The sequence below is a fragment of the Phocoena sinus genome, chromosome 3 (genome assembly GCF_008692025.1).
Source record: "Phocoena sinus isolate mPhoSin1 chromosome 3, mPhoSin1.pri, whole genome shotgun sequence".
Lineage (NCBI taxonomy): Eukaryota > Metazoa > Chordata > Mammalia > Artiodactyla > Phocoenidae > Phocoena > Phocoena sinus.
Window position 1 is genome coordinate 153,632,523 of NC_045765.1, and position 26,556 is coordinate 153,659,078.

Here is a 26,556-nt window from a genome sequence, read left to right on the forward strand (position 1 = left end):
ATTTAATAAGTATTTGTTCTTATATTGTGTATTTGGAGAATAAGGACACAAATATAATATGAACTCAATTATACTGGATAATGCTTTAAAAAGATTTTTCAAAATATTAATAGTTCTCTTGAGCCCATTAATAACTGAATTCATGACTACCTAATTAGGCTCTGCAGTAATTTTCTTTATCGCATTTGCTCATTACGTTAGTAGAATGAAGGTGATGCTTATTTGTATGTGACCACTTAATATCCACAAGAGGCTTATATAAATTAAATCTGGTGTACAAATGTGTCTTCCTAAACAGATTTTTTCCTTTCCTTTTTCTAGACAATCCCAAAGAGATGACTCAGGTGGCTGTTTTTGTGAGAATTTTGGATGTTAATGACAATGCCCCACAATTTCCTGTGTTCTATGACACTTTTGTATGTGAAAATGCCAGACCAGGACAGGTAAGCACCCATAGAATTTTAAAGTGTAGGAAGATTTTAACAGGGACGTTAAGTATTTTCTTTTCCCAATCTTGAGAGGAGTGAGTGAACAGAGATAAAATCACTCATATAAAGTCCCAGTAGTATGATTAAAAGCAAACAAAAAACAAAACCAAAGGCTGATGTTTTTAGGGTTAAAAATGTTTTAAATAATAGTGTAAACACATTTCATATGTCCTTCGTAAAGTTCTAATGTAAATATGAGATTTTACTGTAGCCACAGAAGTTAAAGTGTAAGAAGAAATAACTTCTTAAACTTTCAAAAACAAAAATAAACGAACAAAAGAAAAAATAAATCCTGCTGTGCCATTAGATAAATATTGGTAACAGCTCACAAGATGGGAAATGAAAGTTGGGGAAAACAGAGACAAATACTTGGGATCATCAAAGCATTCCATCAATATTCCAATTTATGCAAATACGGTTTTGAAGCAGGGCCGCAGAGTTCACTCTTAAGACTTATACTTGCATTTCATCATCTTAGCAACACATAAAGTGCTTCATGACTTCGTTTTCGTCCTTTAAAACATTCTTCCTATACCAGATTTGTTTATAACTCTTTAAGTCTTTTCCTCAGTGGACTCATTTTGTTGTTTGAAGAGCCCCAGCCTGTATGGCTGAAAGAGATGCTCTTAATTGGTTTGAATGCCATCTTCACAGAAGGAAGCTGCATGTTATAAATAATAATTGGGAATCAAATGTGTTTTAGAGAAGCCATCGCGAAACTGTATTGCGTTTTGACATCATTTGATGCTCTTTATAAACATCGATGTGATTGGTACATTTTTATGCAAATTAGATTGTGAAATAGCTCAAATTCTTCCTTCAGAAGATTCTAACAGGAATTCAATAGCCTGTCTATTGTTCGAAATGGTAAAATTGCTGCAATTGGATTCATATTTTTATTTGAAAGTGTTATGGAAATGTTTAATTTGGAATATTTAAAGGACTAAGCGGCTTCCAACCTACTTCTTAATGAAACAGTGTGCCCTAAAAATACAATTCCAAATAGTCCTCTGCTTGGCAGGCTCAGCATGATATGAGTTGAAGCCTTTTCTCTAGGAGATGAATTACCCACTTTGCAACTGCTGCGTATATTGCTCGCTGTACGGTTATTCTATTTGATTTTCAAGAGATATCTTTTCAGAGCATTTGAGTCATTATAAATACCCATTCCCAAATGTATTCAAAATACACAAAATAAGGGATTGTGTTTGTTTATTTTTCTTATGCCTTTTTTCTTTTAACCTATATCTGGCTCAGTAATTTCATATTTTTTGAACTTTTAAAAACAAGTTGGTATATTGAGGGAAAATAATCAAATCAAAGTTGATTTTAATTTTAAAAAGTAGTCTATTTTGACAAATTTGACAAGAAGAACATGATTAATAATTTTTGTCTAATTGGCAGCATGTGCAAAAGCCTCCCATAGTAGTTATTTTTAATAAGACTCGTTTGTTAGATGTCATTTTGGTCTCATATGCTGAAAAATTGTTGCTTGAACTGAACTGTAATATACTCACTGATGGAATTCTAGGTTATGACATCCTAGCAGGCAAAATCAAAATAGTTATTTGATAAAGTCCTTCTTCACTGAGCCTTTCTTGAAATTAATTTGTTAGGTCTGTCTTCCCTCCTTCCGGGGAAATAGGAGCTTTCTGGAACTTCTGAGTGTGCTTTAGTTATTTATAGAGTAGTTTGGTCCACCCAGTACTCCTCTGAATTAAGTGCTCTTTAAGAGCAGCACTTAGAACAACATAAAACTTAATTCTGATTCATTTGGTGTGTGGACTCAATGAGACAGAAATAAAGCTAATTGCCACCCTCTCCACCTTTCTTGCCTTTTCCCTGGCCTAAGGGTAGAAGATTTTCCCGCGGGGAAAGGGATGCAATTTACAAGTGATGTAGTATGAATAGTCCTGTCTTATGCTTGAACTAGGCAACTAGACTCCCATCTTTTCCATCTCAGACAGAGTCAAGGGACCTTGGGAAAGGGCAGAAGAGAGGACTGGCTATTTCTCTTTTCTTCCATTTTCTCTCACACAGGCTTTACTCCTTTAGTCAATAAAATGTATTTTAATAATTTTTAATTTCTATGAGAGGGCAATAGCATTTCAGTCTCACAAGAGATTTCCCAGGGAGTCTCTCCAGGGAGACAGGCTGCTTATATTTACCCATTGATAGTATCTAAGCTCCAGGCCCTTATCAACCCCCAAAATCTTATTACATATTTTCCATAGAACAGTGTTTAGTTACTTCCCTAACAACTAAAAAGGGTGCTTTTTTACCAGAGCAAAGGGAATTTTCGCATCAGTGGAAACTACTAGTCTTTTCACCGAAAAAACTAAAATGTTAAAACTCAGTGACCAGTTTTCTAACTAAACATCTTAAAATCCATTTGTCATCCCAAACTTCATTATCTTATCCCTGAAATACCCTTCAAGTTCATTTAAGATTATTTTAGAATAACTCAATGAACATGCAAACCAATTATATAATTGCTAAGGAGATAAAATATAAATGACTTGTCTGTGTCTAGTTTTCATATGCTCAAAATGGATACTGGACATCACCTTTTTTTTTTTTTTCCTAACTGTGGCAACTTCTTTTATTGGCAGTGGGTCAAAATGAATTTGTCTCTAGTCGAAATAAAATAGTGAGGTCTTATAGGGAGAGACAGGAGAAACAGTTTTGCCTCCTTCTTGTTGCCATCTTCTGATTTCTATTGCAACTCTTCATGGTACAAATACCGAAATAAAATGTGACTTTTTAATGTATGACTGGAAATGCAAAGGAAGACTGTATTAAAAGGTAAATGCTGAATATGGGGAAGTTGAATGCTAGAAGCCAAGTTATATCTCAAAGGGAAAAAAAATCTATCTTGTAAAGGAAGTAAGTGTCTCCATCTGCATAGAGAAGTCTTCTGGTCATAAAAGTATGTTTTGATATGATATTGATTTGCAGCATGACATTCTATTTTGTCTGCATTGTTAAATGAGTTTACTTATTCTCTTTATAACATTTAATGAAGATACATTAGCAAATTGCTGAAGTATTGCTACCATATACAGTGCTACTCTCTTTTATTAAAATAATACATCTTAATTGAGAATTCTTATGTAAACCTTTATAATTTCTTATAGTTATATGTAAAGATGTGGCCATTTCATTCTCTGAACTGTGTTATTTTGTCCATAAAAATGAACTGGAATTGTAATTTGTAATCACAGTTGCAAATGTAAATTTATTATGAGACATTGTAGTTTTTATTTTAAAAGACCATTAGCTCTACTTTTACATTTCTATAATTTTTATGCATCTGTATGTGAGTTAATATATTAATATTGATATATATAAACATAAGAATTTCTATTAGTCTACTATCTTTCTTGATATGTTATTTCTTTTATGCCATTTTTTCCTCTTCAACTTATTTCTATAAATCACTATTTGAAAATAAAATATTTTAGACTGCTCCACAAACGAGTCAGTCAAGAAATATATTTGTAACTGAATAGATACATCTTAAAGGGTATTAGTTAAAATTATTTTAACATTTTTCTCTTGAATTCCTTTATATATATACCACCTTTTGGTTTTTGATTGAATGGATAAGCCATTAGCCATAAATTCTTGCTTATATTTCATCTTAAATAACCACTAAAATTTCATAACGTTAGATTTTTAAATATATATTTTAAATTATTTAAAGTTTTAAATGATTGTTTTGCTACTTATTTCTAGACGATAAACATTTATCTTTGTTTGGTCCAATTATATTTCTTGTATCATTTTGAAATAAATGATTAAGGAGTACCGCAACTTTATCACATTTTAATTTTTTTTTTTTTTTTTGCTGTACGCGGGCCTCTCACTGTTGTGGCCTCTCCCATTGCGGAGCACAGGCTCCGGATGCACAGGCTCAGCGACCATGGCTCACGGGCCCAGCCGCTCCGCGGCATGTGTGATCTTCCCGGACCGGGGCACGAACCCGTGTCCCCTGCATTGGCAGGCGGACTCTCAACCACTGTGCCACCAAAGAAGCCCCACATTTAAGTTTTTATAGAACACTTTAAAAGAAAAATAATTTAATATGGAATACTTAAAATATTTCCTTAATTTTTTCTAATTATTTTATATAGTGTTTTAAACTTAAAAATCCTTTCTAAATTAATAAAACATCAGTAACAAATATTTACATCAAATATCCAGACAATATTAAATTGAGTTAATGCAGTAAAAAATATATTCCTTTCAGTTAAACATAAATTTGACCATTTACTAGGCATTGAAACACATATTTAACAACTTCTGAAATCTTCTTGCAAAATTAAAATATGCAAAAATACATAAGATGGTATTGTATAACTAAGTTAAGGACAAAATGGATATATATGCAAAAAATACATAGCTATCTGTTACATATATATTTGTATAATATTAATTAATTGTATAATATGTTCAAAGCAGTCATCTGTTTATAGTATAAGGTGTTAAATTTTCTACTTTGTTACTAGATAGCTACTTATATTCTCTTACCCTAAAATAAATCAGAGTTGACCTTTTTAAAATAACCAATCCCTATAGTATTATATGTATATGTTAAATTTAAAAATATATAATTCTGTTGACAGTGCAAATGAAGTGAACAGTTACTGTTAAAGTAGATAATACTGTAATGCTTGTCTTTCCTTTATAAAGTTATATGTAATTGTCTATAAAATCTCTACATTCTTTGAATAGTTTTCACTTTACTTTTAATGAAGAGGAAAGCCCTAATCACAATAAGTTTCTAAATTTTCCTACATTAGATACATTTATCTTCTAGATAAATGTTTAAATATACATGAAATACTTACTTATTTCAAATGCTATATCTAATAAAACTGTAAAGAATACAATGTTACTATTTATTATTTTAATTATAATTAAATTTAATTGATTTAGTATTAAATTAATTACTAGTGGGAGGGAGAGAGAGACTTTGTTTAAATCTAAGTAATAATAAAAAGATGGAATAACTCAAACAAAGGTACATGCACAAGGAAGAAAATCAATTGTCCTTTAAAACATGTTAGACAAAATTGGATATTAAAAAATTACATATTATAAAGCAGATTCTACCCATGGAAGTTTGATAAATATACATTTTTCTCTTTTCTGCAGCTAATACAGACTATAAGTGCAGTAGACAAAGATGATCCTTTAGGTGGACAAAAATTTTTCTTCAGTTTAGCAGCTGTCAATCCAAACTTCACAGTACAAGACAATGAAGGTAAATTTTAGAACGTGTTCATTATGATTTAAGGTGACATTAACAAGAAATTTTCCCCGAAGTAACAATAACCACATACATGATATATTCATTTATAGATCTGTGTTACAAAATTTTGGTTTCATTATATTTTTAATGCGCTATTATGGTAATTTCTTAACAGTGGTTACTTTCTTGAATTTTAAGATTATAAAATATGTGAAAGAAGACTCTATATGGGTTCTAATGCAAAGACTGAATCTTGCAAACATTAGAAAGGCCGGAATAATCAGTTCCTATAACAAAATAGTAGGACACACAGAGAAATGAATGGCTCAATGAGACTCTTGTGTAAACTACAGTGAGATTTAGCAGCAGCAGATTCACCAAAGCCAAAAAGGCATAGAAGAGACAAAGAAAAAATAAAAGTAGCCACATTAGCCTATGAGGGGATTGGGTGCAAAAACATAGTTTCAATGGCAAGATGCACTATTCTTCTGTGCAACATATGAATCTTATAATGTCTCTGTGATCAAAAATACTAAACATATTTCTTGCATTCTCAAAAAAAGCAGAAACATATTTTTGAGGAAAAATACAAAAATAGGTCACTATTTTCAAAAAGTCAAACAACTTTATTCTTTGGAAAATATGTATGGTAATTATTCTAGGCTAAACAAAAGTATGTAATCAGAGTTTTCTGTCTTCAACAAATTTATGTTAAAACTAATTATATAAGGTAGTTTTTGGTAAAATGGCATACTTGTTTTAGAGCTGCTATAAATGTAATTATTCTTAAAATAAATCTAATAACTACTTTGGCATATTTACAATATCTTCCTAACTGTGTATGTACACTGGCAGAGCCAGGTTGCTATAGCATATCTAGGTGGATTTCAGAATGTCAGAAAGCAGTTTAAGATAATGGATAGTTTTACACTGAGCAACTACTACTTGAGATATTTGATATAGTACGATCTTTGCACAAATCAGCTGAAGGGAGGCATCGGTTGGTAACATCTATTTACTAAATCTGAGCTTCTGAAATGTCTATCTTTTCTGTCCCTCTGGACACCTAAAATAATTGTGATTAGAAATATTAACGTAGAATTGACAAATAAAATACAAAATGCCCAATATCAGATGTAATATCTGAATATCAGAAAAGGACCCATCATTTTAATTCGCTGAATCTGGTAACCTAAACATAGAATTTAGACAGGACATTCTTAGTACTGAGCTGAAATATTGTATTGTATTGTACCACTTTCTAATTGTATTTTAATTTGTTTTATGTTCTTGTTAAACTGAGCCCCGGATCTCAACAAGCCACCTCTCAATTTTAAAAAGTAATAGAGACTTGAAATAGTACCATCTTATCACCGCACTTCACAGTTACTGGGGAAACAACTCAAGGCTAATCTTAATTAATTTTTGATAAATAGTAGCAATTTCCTATACTGGGTAGAGTTCCTGATCCTACATAAGTTACTCAAAGCAAGGACGGAAGCCATATGAATACAAACCTGAACATACACTAAATAGAATACCAGTAAAGTCTGATGGAATATTTGATCTAATCTTTCATAAATTCTGTTATTGGGTGAATTTTGAAAGAAATTCCAATGACATAGACATCACCTTAAAGTTGACCTTCTTGAGAAAATACCCTTGCATTTGTCTATATGTTTATCTTAAAAATCTTTAATTCTACATCTTTCTTAAAATACCTTTCCTGCTTCTGTGATACCACAGTTGGTATCACATTGTTAAAGATGCCTCAGTTTTCACTAACTTACAGGTCAAAAGCATTATTATATGATGACTTTCTGAATATTTAATAAAATGATTCAAACAGAATTGTTAGTTTAGGGTAAAACTTCTTTTGGCTCTTCAATGTATCAAAGCTATTGCAGGCAAAATTAAGATTTAGAAATTTTTGAAAAGTTAAAAGTAAGGCAAGAAGATTCTGAAAATACCCGTATGCATGTAAATGTTTGTTTTAGTGTAGGTCTGAGAAAGGAAGAATTGTATCCTAATACTTCTTGGAAGAAAAGTCAGAATTGCAACATTATCAGGATTACATTTTATTTTTTAAATTTGCTTATGCACATCTTCTATTTTGCTAATTTACTGTTCTAGATTATGTGGTAGTTAACTGATATACTAAGATTTAACTTCTTGCTAAAATTTAGGAAATGATTACTTTATGTTCAACCACTATACCTGCAAAAAGATTGTCATTTTCTTTTCTTTTTTTAAAATTTTGCAATCCTGTTGGTTTGATTTAGCAATTGCCTAACTCACTCCCTTCCCTACATTGGCATTTTAAGCATCCTTATGGGATTGGCTAAACAAGACCCAGCACATTGGACAAACAGAATAGGAAATTATCATCCAAGTATATATTGATTTTACTTTTCAATATCATTATATAGATGCACAACCCACATTTAAGGATACTGGGTGAGTTATTAGATAAAGGAAATATCAGTAGCAATATACTAGGTAAGAGGATGCTAGCCTTGATTAAGTCCCTACTTCTTTCTGTGTGTCTGTTAGGCACTCCACATTAGTGTCTTCCACCAATACTTTGAGTTACACACTGTATTCATTTTAATGGGTGGAAATCAAAGTTCAAAAATATTAAGTAACTTGCTGACTGTTCTTCATACATCGGGACTCTTGAAGGTTTTTGAATGCTTAATTGATTTTAAAAGTACAACTGTAGTTAAAATTTACCCAATCATATTTTTCTTCATGAATATTGGATTAATGTGTGTTTTGTGTAGGTGCACACACATACATTTGTAAATAAAAAACATTTACTATAATTTTTTCTTTGGTATGCGTAATATTTATATTTTTCGAAAACTGTGATAAACAATATGCTACCAGCTCTATAGTCTTGATAAATGATTCACTTATAAAAAATCACCATTTTGAAAGCATCTGAAAATTAGTTAAAAATCTAATAAGTAATAATGGTATTAGATTCTTCAAACTGTCTTATTTATCTTATCTATATTTGAATTGCCTTGTATATATTTGATAGGGAAATTGATATCAATTTTGTATTTTACACAAACAACTCTTTATTTTTGTGTCAAACCACGGTGATCAGGATGAGACAAATGTATTGTCCCCAAAGCCATTTGTAATATGTTAAAATTTATTTTAGATAATACTGCCAGAATTTTAACCAGAAAAAATGGCTTCAGTAGACATGAAATAAGCACCTATCTCTTGCCTGTGGTGATATCGGACAACGATTACCCGATTCAGAGCAGCACTGGCACACTCACCATCAGAGTGTGCGCATGTGACAGCCAGGGCAACATGCAGTCCTGCAGCGCTGAGGCCCTGCTCCTTCCCGCCGGCCTCAGCACAGGGGCCTTGGTCGCCATTCTCCTCTGCATCATTATTCTGCTGGGTAAGAAACCGTGATTATTTCCTAGATGGCTTACTTCACTGTGTTTGTAAGTGGAAATGTTACTATTAAAATACTTCCCCTAAAACTAACCCCCAAATTTAAGACAGACATCAATTAACAGTGGAATGTTGTTTGTATTAAAATATTTTATCTGATCAGACAGAGTCATTACCTCCCCTTTTTAAATAATGAAACTGAAAGTTAGAGATGTTCTAAACGTTTTCCAAGGTTACACAATTTCTGAGTGGCTGAGCTAAGGCAAGGCACCTTGCTGTCAGTCTTTATACGTAGTTTTTCAGTAAATCTAAAGTATTTCCACTGTTTTTGGTTCTTATTACAGCTGGACAATGGCCTCACTATCTTACCTCTTCACTTATATAATGTTAACATAGCCCTTTACCTCGTTCACTTGTCCCTAAAACAATACTTGATTTTATAATCCAGAACAAATTGCTTTTTAACTGCTTTTGAGTTAAAAATCAGATTGTTTACTCTCTAGTTGCATTATCTTAAAACTATTGGGAGTATTCTTGTGACTCTAATCAAAAAACACTGTATCTGATATTTTAAGAAGCAGTGAAATGAACTGGGATTTTGAAGCCAATCTTAGTAAGTTTCATTATCCTCATTATTAACACATTTTTTACTGGCTAAGATCCTTTAGCTGATCATAAGCAATCTGAGGTTTAAAATCGTTACATCACAAGTTTATGTGTGTGCACAAATCATGAATTTAGCCAAAAGAAAAGGTCACATTTTCTCAAAAACTTGAAGAATAAACATTTTCTTTCTCTTGGTGGTGGCCTATTTATTTTTTAATCAGTTTGAAGGTCAAGAACAGTTGTCAATGGATTAAAACTTTCTTTTTTGTTGCATTAATAAAAGTCCCGGGCATCCCGGGTTCTTGCCCCGGTCCGGGAAGAACCCACATGCCGCGGATCGGCTGGGCCCGTGAGCCATGGCCGCTGAGCCTGTGCGTCCGGAGCCTGTGCTCTGCAACCGGAGAGGCCACAACAGTGAGAGGCCCGCGTACAGCTAAAAAAAAAAAAAAAAAAAAAAGTCCCTTGTCTGCCCTTTCACACAAGCTTGAGGGCAAGAAGTCTTACTGTTCTGAGTTAATAAAACAGAAAACATAACTTAATACCACTTTACATAATAACATAATTGCCTTCATTCAGGCTGCTGTAACAAAATATCATAGACTGGTAGCTTAAACCACAGAAATTTATTTCTCACAGTCTGGAGACAAGATCAAGGCACTGGTGGATTTCATGTTTCGCAAGGGCATACTTCCTATTTCACAGACGGCTGTCTTCTCTTGTATCCTCAAGGGGCAGAAAGCAAACCTCTCTCCTGTGTCATGTCAAGAGAGCACTAATCCCATTCATGAGGGTTCCACCTCCATGACCTAATTACTTCCCCAAGACTCCACTTCCACACACCATCACATTGGGAATTTATTTAGGCTTTAGCATATGAATTTTTAGGGGACACATTTAGTCAAGGTCAGTAATAAATCCCATATCCTTTAAATGTTTGTTCTAATGAGACTAAATAAATATAGATATTTCTTCATACATATACCTGGTAAGATATTTTCCCTTCCTTTCCTCATCTAACTGAATTCACATCTGTTTCTCTAAATCATCATTTTTAAAGGATTATGACCAAAATGTTTGGGGATAAAGAATGAGGGTGGGAAACTAATACAACCAGAGGGAAAATGATTTTAGCTTTCTCCTATCTTTTATGCTATTACTATTATTATGATTACTAAAATAATAAGTATATTATTATTATTACTGATACCTTCCCATGGAAGTAGAGAAATGTCCTGTCTGAATGATACACATTTCTACTTGTGGATCTATACTCATTAAGATACATATAGCTGAAATTCATACATAATTTTTGTAGTTAATTCAGTGTAGTAATTTGAATTTACTCTTTGCCATCATGTGATCCAGCAATTTTTTTTTTTTTATCTCATGAGTGATATATATTTCCATGGAAAACCTCATAAATTTCTAAACTAATAATGTCTAAATAATGTGATCTGTTTTTCCCAGTAATTAAGGCCTTCTAGTAACAATATAAGGAAAAAAAATATGTAAGTACATCCGCAAAGCTATTTAACAGATATGGATACTCCATATCTTGTGAAGAAAGCTGCCTTTTTAATATTGCATAAGAATGTAAAAATATGGGCATATTTTTGCCCTTCTTCATTGTTTTATTTGAAGCTGAATTTGATTTGTGTCTATTTTTTAAACAACATCTTATGTCACTATTTAATGCAAAGTATAAATAACGTCTGTATAATCAGGAGCTATCTTTAAACAGTTCTTAGAAAAATAGATAAAATAAGTCACTGTATTTGAAAAAACCTTTCACATTGCTTTAAAAGTAAATTAGAACCACTGTTCTTAAACTCTAGCCATCCTGGCTAAATCCTTCAACACTCCCCTCTCCTCTCACGCTTCCCCCTCCCCACAAGCCCTGCAAAAAAAAAAAATTATGGAAATACAAAATTAACCCTAAATTCTAACCAGTTCCAGAAAACCTAAATAACAAACTCGTTTATAGTACTTCCACTTGTTATTTATTAATATGTGTTTCAGATGGACCTCTAATGAATCTTTTTTCTTTTTTCAAGTTATAGTAGTACTGTTTGCAGCTCTGAAAAGACAGCGGAAAAAAGAGCCTCTGATCTTGTCTAAAGAAGATATCAGAGACAACATTGTGAGCTATAACGATGAAGGTGGCGGAGAGGAGGACACCCAGGCCTTTGATATCGGCACCCTGAGGAATCCTGCAGCTATCGAGGAAAAAAAACTGCGGCGAGATATTATTCCGGAAACTTTATTTATCCCACGGAGGACTCCGACAGCTCCGGATAACACGGATGTCCGGGATTTCATTAATGAAAGGCTAAAAGAGCACGATCTGGATCCCACCGCACCGCCCTACGACTCACTTGCAACGTATGCCTACGAAGGAAACGATTCCATCGCGGAATCTCTGAGTTCTTTAGAATCAGGTACCACTGACGGAGACCAAAACTACGATTACCTCCGAGAATGGGGGCCTCGGTTTAATAAGCTGGCGGAAATGTACGGTGGCGGGGAAAGTGACAAAGACTCCTAACCTAGGATATATGTTCTGCTCAAGCAAGAGGAAGTAACTTTACCGACACCGTCTCCACTTCACAATATTTGATATTCAGGAAAATTTTCCTGCCACTCAGCACAATTTTTTTTCCCATTTCCTTTTTAATTTGTTCATTAATTACATTAATTCTTCCCTGTAGGATGTCTCATGGAATATATACGACATTTTATTTAATCACTTCCAAGAGCCAAAGCTATGGAAATTCAGTGTTGTCCTTCTTAGGAAATAAAAGATAATTTCAGAAACATGAACAGGATAGTTCTCCCTTAAGCAGCCTCACAAACAAGCCGCTTCCGTTTCTTAAAGGTGAAGAAAAAATTTAAGGTATATCCTGTTCTGTATGTTAAATTAAAAAAAAAAATGTACATGTGGTGTTAGTAGGTGTGATATGCAACCTGGTATACAAACGTTTGTGCAATTTCATTTCATCAAATTCTATCTGCTAATGTTTTATATTTATATTTTTGTATTTATTTTTTAAAAAAATAAACCAGTTTTTACAACTACCTTGTCTCTAGCTTCTTTTTTCTCTAGGGAGAAAAAGTTTCTCCACAGACTAAATATCTTGGTACAAAATTCCACTGAATACAGGTAAGAACACAAAATCATTATCATTACTATTGAGAGCTCTAACCAAATTAATATGATTTAGGGAAGAATTATTTTTCCAATGAGTCTTGCTATGCTGTGATATGTGAAAAACTCTTCACATTAAGAGTGATAGTCATTTACAGATCACCTAAAAATTTACCATATAAGCAAATGTAAAACATGACCAGCCTTATGCTAAATATCCCCAAACACCAGCAATGCAGTAATTTCATTTTGTCTTTATTCACTAAAATAACATCTGAAAGAATAAAACGTTTTCTTTTTTTGTATGGCATTTGTGCTATTCAGGTTTATGGGCAATAATAGTTCAGACAGATTTCATACTGAAATAATCTTTTAATGGAAAATAGGCTTACCTCCCATGGTGACTTTGAAATGCCTAGTAATGACAGTAATAATGCTGAATATTCCATTAAGATACAGCAGTGGAATTATGTAATGTTTCCCAAAATGCATTACATATTGCATATTGGTAACAAAGTCTGTTTTTCTGTCAATGAATGTTTCAATAGAAAGGAATAAAAAAGTACTGGCAGTTAATTATCCAGAGTTCCTGAGATTCAGGGAAGTCAACTGCCACTAACTGATGCCTCTTTTCTCAAGATCCAAACATGATTTATTCATAAATGGAGCACTTTGTTGGGCCTACACTAGGAAGTCACATTCCCTGCTGAGTTTATCGTAAACAATACCAAAGATTTGTGTACTTTCCAATTAGTGAAAATGGTATTCTCTTAGAGTGAGTCAGAGGGCAATATTGACATATCCTTAATGCAGAATTAATTATTTCAATCTTCTTGAATGCTTTTTGTTCCCCAGCTTCCAGGCTGCAAGACACATATCCCTCTGACCACAGACATTTAAGTTTGCATAGTAATCTAGTCACGAAAGAAAAACAACCCATGTGGTCTAATTAAAATTACAGTCACATTACAAGGCTGACACATCAGACCACAGTATAACCTAATTTGGTCAACTTCCTATATTCCAAGAAACCATGCACCCACCCAAAAGATTGAGAAAACCCTCAGTATGCTAGAAGGTTTATTTATTCAAATAAAATCATCAACAAATGGAAAAGATAAAAGAAGGTATATCTCACGAGCATTTCACATTAGTTATGATTCAAGCTATAATATTCGGGCTTCCCTGGTGGTGCAGTGGTTGAGAATCCGCCTGCCGATGCAGGGGACACGGGCTCGTGCCCCGGTCCAGGAAGATCCCACATGCCGCGGAGCGGCTGGGCCCGTGAGCCATGGTCGCTGAGCCTGCGCGTCCGGAGCCTGTGCTCTGCAACGGGAGAGGCCACAACTGAGAGGCCCGCGTACCGCAAAAAAACAAACAAACAACAAAAAAAACTATAATATTCATTTGAGCAAAAATTAGTTAAAAATTTTCCAGCATTAGTTATTTTTATTAATATTAGATGTCAGTAATTGGAATTCTTATTTAAATATTTTTAATTATCCTCATACAGATAATTTTAGACTGACATTAACTTGCTCTATCATTTATTTTGTCATCCAACTTTTATATATTTAAAGAATCAGTGAGCTTTTGCATTATTCAAATCAGGTTTCCAAAAATTCTCCTTAAAGAGATTGATTAGCAGGCTTCTTTGGCAATATAAAATCTATATTGTACAGAAATCATTTTTCAGAGTACTGAAACAGTCCTTGGTATCAGATATCCTAATATTTTTTGATAATGAAGGTGATATGTTATATAATTAATTTTTTGGAGATCCTGAAATTAAAAATACACCTATAAGGACCTGCTCAGACTGTAAGTTTCCCTTACATTATACTCTCCCCAAAGCAGGCCCAATATATAGATTATTCTATGTCCACAATTTCTTTTATATGTGGAGTGGGGAAAAATGTCACTCAGTAACATGTTGATTTTATCATACAACTATGGGCTTTTCATTTATGCATCCATGTATTCATTTATCAATTATTTTGAGCCGTTATTATAAAAATCAAAGAATATTCTAGATCCTAGAAATGTAATAATAAATCATATATAATTTATATATATGTACGTAATTATTGTATTAGTGACAATGGGGGGGAAAGGCAAAATAATTACCAAAACTCCCAGAATTTGTAACAAAATACCTAACTTGTACTAACTTTTTAAAGTACAGTGAAAAGAAATTATTCTGCCATCCTTTTTTTATGTTTTTTTTTTCTTTGTTTGTTTTGTGGTACGCGGGCCTCTCCCTGTTGTGGCCTCTCCCTGTTGTGGCCTCTCCCGTTGCGGAGCGCAGGCTCCGGACGCGCAGGCTCAGCGGCCATGGCTCACCGGCCCAGCCGCTCCGTGGCATGTGGGATCCTCCCGGCCCGGGTCACGAACCCATATCCCCTGCATCCGCAGGCAGACTCTCAACCACTGCGCCACCAGGGAAGCCACTTTTTTATATTTTAATTATTCAGATAAGGGAAATAAAATGATTTATAAACCTTCGGTCATTAGAAATGGTGATTAAGTTAATCAATTCTCATTGGTTCTATTTTCAATGAACTATCAAAGAACGTTTATATAATGATAAAGTAATGCTCTTAGACTGAGGTTTCTCTGTATATGTTAAGTAGATACTGTCACACAACTGCAAGAGTTCCAGACATAAACTATGAGTAATTAGATGTTTAGGATACTCTAAAATAAATAAACTTAAGGTGTAGAATTGAGGCTTAGGGATATCTACATATTTGGGTTCATTTATCAACACATCTACCTAAGTATCTATATATAATGGCTTCACCATGCTTTCACCAGCTGCACCCCCCTCCCTGCTGACAGTGCTGTCCCTGTGCTGCAGCTCCCTGTCCAGTGGCCTTGCACATGGGTGGTTACCCCTGGGCAGTGCTGCAGTACTAGGTAAGCTGCAGCTGCTGGTGGCTGCAAAGGGAACCTCCCTGACTCACATGCTGCCCCTCCAGATCTACTACAAATCTACTACAGATCTATTAGAAATGCCCTCTGTTCCCAAGCTTGAAATAAAGTAGACTGTTGGTGTCCTTTTGCACCTGGCTGCTGGACCTTCCCATTGCTCTGAAAGAGTGCAGGTTTCACCCACAGAGAGGGGTACAGGGCTCCCGCTTGGACATCCTATAAGTTGAAAATAGTGTAAGATAGAAGCATCTAGTTACTTTTGCTGAGGGTGCAGGAGAGAGCCACGTCTTTCCTTTTTTACTCCAATGTTTTGCTCAACACCAAGACTTTTTTTTTTTTTAAGAAGATGTTGGGGGTAGGAGTTTATTAATTAATTTATTTATTTTTGCTGTGTTGGGTCTTCGTTTCTGTGCGAGGGCTTTCTCTAGCTGTGGCAAGCGGAGGCCATTCTTCATCGCGGTGTGCGGGCCTTTCACTATCGCGGCCTCTCTTTTTGCGGAGCACAGGCTCCAGACGCGCAGGCTCAGTAGTTGTGGCTCACGGGCCTAGTTGCTCCGTGGCATGTGGGATCCTCCCAGACCAGGGCTCGAACCCGTGTCCCCTGCATTAGCAGGCAGATTCTCAACCACTGCGCCACCAGGGAAGCCCAACACCAAGACTTTTTAACTGTTGTGACCGTACTATTCCTAGCAAATCCCCCATGCAAGCAATTGGATTCATTTAATCTTTAAAACATACACAGAGGGCTTCCCTGTGGCGCAGTGGTTGAGAGTCCGCCTGCCGATGCGGGGGACAACGGGTCCGTGCCCCGGTCCGGGAAGATCCCACATGCCGCGGAGCGGCTGGGCCTGTGAGCTGTGGCCGCTGAGCCTGTGCTTCCGGAGCCTGTGCTCCACAATGGCAGAGGCCACAACAGTGAGAGGCCCGCGTACTGGAAAAACAAAAACAAACAAACAAAAATACACAGAATCCCACCTCTTCTCACCATTTCCATTACCCAACTCAAACCATCAACACCTGTTTTCTCCATTGTTAGGAGCAATTAACTTCCTAACTGGCCTTTCTCTTGCACCTTGCCCTACTTATACTCTACCATCAGCGCTGAGGTCAGAGAAATATTTTCAAAACGAATTTCCCATTTGATTGCTCCCTGGTTCTAAACTCTACTTCCTCATTTTACTCAAGAGTAGAAGGCAAACTCCTTATAATATCCTGAAGGCCTGTCCAGAACGCTTTGACCTCTTCTCCCATTTACTCTGCTCCAGCTTCTCACCCTTTGCTGTTCCCCTCTGACTTCATGTGTTTATACTGACTATTCCTTCTATCTCCAGCCATGTCCTTATTTCTTTATAAAATGCTATTTTATAAGTTCTCTATAAAATGCTATTTTAATTACGGTCCACACTGTCCACCTTACTTATAGAATTTCCCTAGACTGACCTGTTGCTCTTACACTGCATTTGTTTTCTCCCTAACATTACCACAGTTTTAACATGTTATATGACTTATTTGTTTACTATGATTATTTTCTCTCTCCCTCAAATAGAATGTAAAATTCATGAGAGCATGGATTTTGTGTTTTTTCATCGTGATGTCCAATACACAGAATCATGTCATCTGTTTAGGTATTCAACAAACACGTATTGGAAGAATTCATAAATATTGTATTTTGGATTTATCACATATTATACTTAATTTTAAATATGTATGTATACATATTATGCATATGATATTTCTGCTTCTTCCTTTATCCAGATAGTGAACTATTCAAAGTTATAGGAGGTATCTTAGTGATTATTTTGCTCATTTACCAGGAACCATTTTACTTCCAGACTGATATAGTACTTGGGTATTGTTTTAAGAATAAATGTTAATTAGCCAAAAATTATTTTGACTAATTGCTTTAGGAAATTAGAGATATATTCTGAAGGACACACAAATCTGAGAAAGTCAAAACGATGATTTAAACGAAGTTACATAGTAAATGTGCTTAGAATATTTACAAAGTGTTGAAAATTATGAGTGGGAATTGACATAAAATAAATACTACAGTCAGAGAATGGTTAACTTTTCAGGTTCTCTTCTGGTGTGGTTGGGGTCTGGGTCATGATGGGAAATTAATATTGCAAAAAGGTCAGATAAAGAGGCAGTTGATCAGGGAAAGTTTTGAGAAAGATTATGATGAAAGGGAACAGAACACCAGAGCCCCAAGAAAGATGCTCCTGCTTCCTTGCCAAAAGGCACTAGGGTTCAATTTTTTTTTTTTGAGGGTTTATTTACTGTTTTAAATATTTATTTTTCTTTTCGTTCTTTTTTTTTTAAAACATCTTTATTGGAGTATAATTGCTTTACAATGGTGTGTTAGTTTCTGCTTTATAACAAAGTGAATCAGCTATACATATCCATGTATCCTCATATCTCCTCCCTCTTGCGTCTCCCTCCCACCCTCCTTATCCCACCCGGTGGTCACAAAGCACCGAGCTGATCCCCCTGTGCTATGCGACTGCTTCCCACTAGCTATCTATTTTACATTTGGTAGTATATATTAGTCCATGCCACTCTCTCACTTAGGCCCAGCTTACCCTTCCCCCTCCCCGTGTCCTCAAGTCCATTCTCTACATCTGTGTCTTTATTCCTGTCCTGCCTCTAGGTTCTTCAAAACCATTTCTTTTTTTTTTTTTAGATGCCATATATATGTGTTAGCATAAGGTATTTGTTTTTCTCTTTCTGACTTATTTCATTCTGTATGACAGACTCTAGGTCCATCCACCTCATTACAAATAAATCAATTTTGTTTCTTTTTATGGCTGAGCAATATTCCATTGTATACATGTACCACATCTTCTTTATCCATTCATCTGTTAATGGACACTTAGGTTGCTTCCATGTCCTGGCTATTGTAAATAGAGCTGCAATGAACATTGTGGTACATGACTCCTTTTGAATTATGGTTTTCTCAGGATATATGCCCAGTAATGGGATTGCTGGGTTGTATGGTAGTTCTATTTTTGGTTTTTTACGGAACCTCCATACTGTTCTCCATAGTGGCTGTCAATTTACATTCCCACCAACAGTGCAGCATTTCACCACACCCTCTCCAGCATTTACTGTTTGTAGATTTTTTCATGATGGCCATTCTGACCGCTGTGAGGTGATACCTCATTGTAGTTTTGATTTGCATTTCTCTAATGACTAGCGATGTTGAGCATCCTTTCATGTGTTTGTTGGCCATCTGTATTTCTTCTTTGGAGAAATGTCTATTTAGGTCTTCTGCCCATTTTTTTATTGGGTTGTTTGTTTTCTTGGTATTGAACTGCATGAGCTGCTTGTAAATTAATCCTTCATCAGTTGCTTCATTTGCAAATATTTTCTCCCATTCTGAGGGTTGTCTTTTTGTCTTGTTTATGCTTTCCTTTGCTGTTCAAAAGCTTTTAAGTTTCATTAGGTCCCATTTGTTTATTTTTGTTTTTATTTCCATTTCTCTAGGAGGTGGGTCCAAAAGAATCTTGCTGTGATTCATGTCATAGAGTGTTCTGCCTATGTTTTCCTCTAAGAGTTTTATAGTGTCTGGCCTTATATTTAGGTCTTTAATCCATTTTGAGTTTATTTTTTTGTATGGTGTTAGGGAGTGTTCTAATTTCATTGTTTTACATATAGCTCTCCAGTTTTCCCAGCACCACTTACTGAAGAGGCTGTCTTTTCTCCATTGTATACTCTTACCTCCTTTATCAAAGATAAGGTAACAATATTTGCATGGGTTTATCTCTGGGCTTTCTATCCTGTTCCATTGATCTATATTTCTGTTTTTGTGCCAGTACCATACTGTCTTGATTACTGTAGCTTTGTAGTATAGTCTGCAGTCAGGGAGCCTGATTCCTCCAGCTCCGCTTTTCTTTCTCAAGATTGCTTTGGCTATTTGGAGTCTGTTGTGTTTCATACAAATTGTGAAATTTTTTGTTCTAGTTCTGTGAACAATGCCAATGGTAGTTTGATAGGGATGTATTGAATCTGTAGATTGCTTTGGGTAGTATAGTCATTTTCACAATGTTGATTCTTCCATTCCAAGAACATTGGGGTTCAATGTTTGAATTGATGTCCTTCTTGTATTCTTTTCTTGTTTTCTTCCTTACAGGCTGTGATTACTGGGTATAAAGAGTTTGATGTGTATTTTCTTTTTTTAACATCTTTATTGGGGTATAATTGCTTTACAATGGTGTGTTAGTTTCTGCTTTATAACAAAATGAATCAGTTATACATATACATATGTTCCCATATCTCTTCCCTCTTGCGTCTCCCTCCCTCCCACCCGATGTGTATTTTCTTGATTACTTTTAAAAAGCCTGACTTGTTGAGATTGCCAAATATATGAAGATATTGATATGCAAAGAGAACAGCCTGCATATTTACCTATGCATGGACTCTAGAGACAACCCTTAATCAAGAACCCACAAAAAAAAAAAAAAAATGGAAACGAGCTGAGAGAATTGATGTGAATGAGCAAAGATTCTTGGAGCTAAAAGGTACACTGATGGTTAAAAACAACAACAAGGGACTTCTCATTGGCTCAGTGGTTAAGAATCCACCTGCCAATGCAGGTGACAGGGGTTTGACCCCTGGTCCAGGAAGATCCCACATGCTATGCAGCAACCAAGCTCGTGCACCACAGCTACTGAGTCTGTGCTCTAGAGCCTGTGAGCTAAAACTACTGAAGCCCTCGCACCTAGAGCCTGTGCTCTACAACAAGAGAAGCCACTGCAATGAGAAACCTGTGTACCGTGACAAACAGTAGCTCCCACTCACTGCAACTAGAGAAAGCCTGCATGCAGCAATGAAGACCCAATGCAGACAAAATTAGAAAATAATAAAAATTAAAAAAATAAAAACAGAAGCAAATATGGGCTCAAAAAAAAAGAAAGCCAGCAAAACTATATCTATCTATCTATCTATCTATCTATAATTTATTTTCATCCACTCTAACATTTTTTTATCTGTATTACATTTTGCGTCCAATTTCCCTGAAAATCTCTTTATTTCTTTAATGCTACAAATATAATACTTACTCCGGTGCTGAGCTAGCTAAGTCATTTGAAGATCTGGAAACCAGCTAAGCAAAAAAAGAGGAGAAAAGGCATGTTTCACAACTCTAATTAGTAAGGGCAAAAACAAAAAAAAGGGCAAATAAAGTTATTTTGTTTAACCTTATTTTCTACTATTATTATAAATGGATTATTTTAAGTTATGAATAAATTAGTAGCACAATGAATATTCTTTATTAAATTAAATGATTTATATAGGAAAGAATTAATGATTAATAAGAGCATAACAGAAAACTGGTAGACACTATGTGAAAGCTCTTTTCCAGCTGTGGAATCATCCTGAATTTGGAACATGACATTTACAACTCCACAGGAAGGATAGCACAGCAACTTCATTCCCAAATTTATCTGAAACCACCTGCACAATGTGAAATATTTAGAAGCATTCTTAAGATTCTTTCCATGATCTTTGCCTCTCTCCTTTTACAGTCAAGAGGATTTTAAACGACTTCTTAATCAATATGTAAAATCTATGCCACTGTGTTACAGTTTACATTTACTTCCATTATCCCCACTATTAATATAGCTTAAATTAAATCTTTCCTAAATGATGTTGTTAATGTCAATGAACCTTTGTGAAAAGCAGCCAGTGATTGACTCTGCTTCTGGAATATTCTACTTTTCTTTTAGAAGAGCAGGACTTTAGCACTACAAAGTTATTTGTTTGAAATTATTATTTATCATTTCCCATCTTTATTGAGATATAATTGATATATAACACTGTATAAGTTTAACGTGTACAACATGATGATATATGTATACACCTTAACTACATAACTTTCATATTTGTTTCTTCAAAGAGTTAAATTTTATTACAGGTAGAATTTGTCTCTGCCTTTGTAATAACTCTGAGCATAGAAAATATTCATTCAAAAGCGTGTAGGTACTTTAGTAGCACCAACATATGGAACATTCTATTGGCAGACCTATATAATTTAGAGTAAGGCAGCTCCTTAATTTTTAGGTTGCATTTGGTTAAACACTTAAACCTGATAAAATGCTAGTTCCAAACAATGCATTGGACACCTAAGTAGGTATTACATAAATACTTGTTGAGTGATTGATTAATCTTGGCATTCTAATACTTTGTTTTCTAATTTTGGCACTGTGGAAAATTTCAGGTTCCATGCCTTCCTTACCCTCAACCAAAAAGGCAACATGTTTCATTCATATTTGAAAAGGCATATTCTAGAAATGTCACGGTAACCTTTTAAGATGACAGTCTCTGCCTAGGAATTCTTGACAGTAGCTATGCACAATTATGCCAGTTATATTTTGAAACTTTCTTACATCATCTTCCCAAAAGTGATAGCCTGGTAGACAGTTTAGGTTATTGGATGGAAGGATATGCAAACTCGATGCACACTTTTATAAACTTATTTTTGAGATAAGAATAGAAACAGTAAAATTCAATTACTGGTTTATTCATTGTCAAAATGAGTAATTTATTTAAAAGTAATCATATTATGTCTCAATTTCCCTATCTGTGAAACTAATATCTCAATGCTTTATTAACACAAAACATTGAACACAATTAATTTTGTGCCTAGATACTTTCATTATTATAAATTTTTCAATTTTATTGACAAGTAAAAAAAAATGAAGACAAACACCAAAGTTATTCTCCAAATCACTTAAAATATAATGATGCATCTTTTAAGTAGTAAACATAAGTACCTAAAATATCACTGATTAGCAACATCTTTAATGTGTGTTCTTATACACAGCATGGTAAGGCTATATCTAATTTATGATAATAGTGTTGATTAAGATGATAGAGATGATGATGGTGATGATTATAAGTAACATTTATGTGCCTAATATTCCAGGGTTTGTTCAAAGTCTTACATATACTAATACATTTAATAGTCACAATGACTCTGTAAGGTAAATACTATTATTATCTCCATTTTACATATGAGGAAATACAAGTGAGGATTAAATAAAATTGCCCAAGTTTCTACTCTTTCTTCACAAAGGAGTTCGGAAACACAATTGGCTCAGCTATAAGGTTAATGCTCTTTAACCCAAGCCTACTCCTGGTAAGGATAAAACAACAAATCTTTATATCTCAGGGTTAGTAATGATAGTGAGGCGATCTCTATCAACAGAATTGCTTATAGAGAATGAACTTTTTTTTTTTTTTGAGAATGAACTTTTTAATTAAAAAATATGTAGTTGTATTTAAAACACACATTTGGCCTTAACTTCACAGTTGGTACTGGGTTATCATCTAGGTCAGTAGAATTTGTATAATCCTGGTCTCTCAGTTTGGTTGGGGATTGTCTCCTTGGACTCTCTAACGTGAGGGTCATATTGTATAATCTACCCTCTACTGGGCCACGAGTGTGTGGAAGATGGGGAGATGATCAAAATATCAAAATGGTAAAGGGAGCATTTCTCTGGTGAGTGGATGTGAATGATGTCCTCTAATGTCGATGGAATGGGGGTTCCCTTTAAGTACAAACAAGGGAGTCCCTGGATAAGACTGGTCTTAGGTGTGAGGGAGCTGGAGAGCTGAGGGCCAGGAATTAAGCAGTATTAGAGCTTAGTGTAAAGTATCTGTCCATTTGGGGGACCACTTATGGTTTAAAAGCTTGAGGAGCATATCTTTGAGTAAACTGCTGTGCTTCTCTGTAAGTCTGGACACTTGGGACCTGTAAGCTAGGTGGAAATTCCACAAGAGTCCATGGTCTAGAGCCCATGACTAAACAGCTTGGGAGGTTAAATGAGTCCCTTGATCTGCATCTACACTATCTGGTGGACCCAAGGGGATGAGCACGCACCTGGTTAAGAAGGAGATTGCGTGATGAGACGCAGCATTTCTGAGGAAAGCCACCAGCAGTAGTCCTCTGTAAGTATCATACCTACTAGCCCCAGCAGAGGGCAGCAGTGGTCAGATAAAATTAATTTGCCTTCCTGAATAGGGTCTGTCACCTAGGGGCACACGTCCCCACCTGGGAGCCTTCCAGAGTTTTATTTGGGAGCGAAGAGGGCAACTATTTACCACCACTTTGGCTAGACCTGTGGTGAGGGGGAATTCGCACCTGTACGCTCCATCTGTGAGTGTTGTCACTCCCCTGTGCTGGGGTGTAATACGGGCCCACCTTACTAGTGTGCATGGCACCTCTGGAGAAATAGTCGTGTGTGATACTCTAGGAGGTAGCTCATGTGGGGCCTTGGAAAAAGCATGTCGTTTGGATAAGGAGTCGCAATGTTATAATGTGCTTGTTGGCATCTGTGCACAGAGACATGAGTGACTGTAATCAGCCTATGTGAGTCGGCTCTCTCTTTCCAGATGGAAACACCCCACAGAACCTTTTTTTGAATCATGAAATTATCCATTTGCCTTTGTCCAGACTAGACTGGACGAGCCCACTGGCTACCATCCTGGAGCCAGTAAAAATGTGTGCCCTTGGGAGTCCCATTTTTATGGCCTGTTGTAGAGCCAGGGGCGCTGCCACCATGTCTGCCAGTTGACCCAAGCCAGGAGAGCCCTCCTGGTCTAGGGATATGCTGCCAGAAGGATGAAATTCTGCCGCCTTCCAGTGGGCTGCACCGCATACAATGGGCACTGCCATTCAGGAAGAACACCCACTCTCTTTCCACGCAGTTGGTTCCAAGGGGATCCACAAATTGCTAGAGGGCCCATCACTGGAGGTACCAGTAGCTGCACCTCAGTGTCAGTGGGCAAGAGGCTGAGCATGGGGGCTGCCTCATTTTCCTGCAAGGGAAAGGCCCTTGACGTCAGTTTAGTCCTTTCCTGAAGGTGCCACATTTCTTTTTAACAGTGAGGCCTCAGAGGCCATGCCAAGACTGCTGGATTGAATCCCTGACTCAAGGACTTTTGTGTGAAGTAGTTCGGACTGTGAGCCCTATGATTCCTCTGTCTCTAAAAGAGCCCAGGAGGCTGCCTACATTTGACATGTGAGTGTCATGTCCCAGGCTGCTGTCTAGGGCAGGCGTTTGGTCCAGGGCCCCATGCTCAGAACCTCAGGTAGAGCCATGCTGAGTCTAGAGACCCCACGGGGTGTTGCAGTGACTCAACTAGGAAGTCTGAGCTGTAGAGGGACTAAAGGTTGGAGCTGCTGTCTGCTTTGCTGGGTCAGCTGCAAGGAAGTCTGTTGAGGCGCTCCCCAGTGGGAAGAAGCTAATTTGCATATAACAACATAAATAGCCTTAAGTAGAATGAACAAGAGTGTTACCTCCAAAATGTGAACAGAACTAACATGTGCTGGGCCTGTCATAATGTGATAGGAGGCTTGATTGTGAGTTGAGGTTTTACAGCAATAGGAATTTTGAGGCCCTCAGCTGACTTCAGAGGCTGGTCCTTGGATCTTATGTGGGGCAATTGTCTATCCTCTCTGCTGTAAATATTGTGTTTCTAGCTGTAAATCTTCTTGGGCTGCATCCTCAGAGAGCCCCCTAGTAGAGTGTCATCCCTGTAATTGCAAGGGCGGCAGTGGTTAGTGTGAGTGAATCTAGATCTTGCTACCTCGTTATGCGCCATTCAGATAACCCATGGGTGACCAGGCTTTTTGGATATCATCTATCATGTCTATAATGTTGGGAATGGAGGCCTTAATGGTGGAAACCTTAAAGGTGCATTGAAATTTTGATAGTCAATTGTTAGTCTCCATCCATTGGTGGCCAGTTTTAACACTGGCTAGGTGGGGCTATTAATAGGTGAGACCATGGACCTAATGACCCCAGTGTCAAGCATATTTCTAATGATGGGCTGAAGGCCCTCTGTACCTTGCTTCAGTCAATACTGTGGTGTATTTACTGTTTTCACTGGAGAAGGCTGTTGGACAGGTTCTCATTTCACAGCTCCCATGAAAAAGGCCAGGAATTTGGGTTTATTCCACCTAGTGTATAGCTGAGTAAGGGCCTCCATGCCCATATTAGGAAAAGAGAGAGTCAGGGGACCACCAACACTGGCAACTGTTTTAGAAACATGGTGCCAATAGGCACACCTAGCTTAACTCGTACTCCTTTTATAGTTTTACCTGCTGTGTCTTATAGGCTGCAGAAAGTTCCCTTGAAGAATTTGGAAGGGTTGCCTGGAATCACTGTGTTGTGCGTTCCTGTGCTAATAGAGCCAAGAATCTCTGGTTAATTTTGCTTTTGTCCCAGTGGACCACCAGAGTCGTCAATGGGCAATTATCACTGGAAGGTGGGACAAGCTCCAGGGAGCTGCCCATTTGTTAGGGTAATGTTCTAGAGAGGTTATTTAGGGCAGAGGGAGTCCCAGGACCCTCTGAAGGCCTCTGGGCCATTGAGGTTGGACTCTGTAGCAGGGATCCTGAAGATGTAAGATCACTGGCGACCCCCAATTGGTGGAGATGTAGTATAAGGTACTCAGCTGTTTGGAATTGTTCCAGGCATTAAATTCCAACAGGGCTGGCATGGAGGCTCCAGGACCAGGAGGTGAGAAGGGTACTTTTCAAGGTGGGATGTGGGGCCTGGCACCCAAGAGTTGACCTTGAGGTTGTGGGTTGGTACTATACAATCCTTGGTACTATACAATCTGAAAGTCTAGGTGAACGCCTCCTTCACGGAGGGCCACCTTGTCTATTCTCTCCATGGCCTCGTTGAATACTGTAGGAA

General features: G+C 36.4%; 1 protein-coding gene across 1 annotated transcript in view; it reads left to right on the forward strand.

The window, feature by feature from the left end:
- Nucleotides 1-12,316, forward strand: part of LOC116751349 (cadherin-10-like) — a 124,047-nt gene extending 111,731 nt beyond the window's left edge. Inside the window, 4 exon segments of the mRNA XM_032627134.1 lie at nt 322-443; nt 5,649-5,757; nt 8,918-9,169; nt 11,826-12,316. Coding sequence (XP_032483025.1) covers nt 322-443; nt 5,649-5,757; nt 8,918-9,169; nt 11,826-12,316 — 974 coding nt within the window.
- Nucleotides 12,317-26,556: the final 14,240 nt, after the last annotated feature.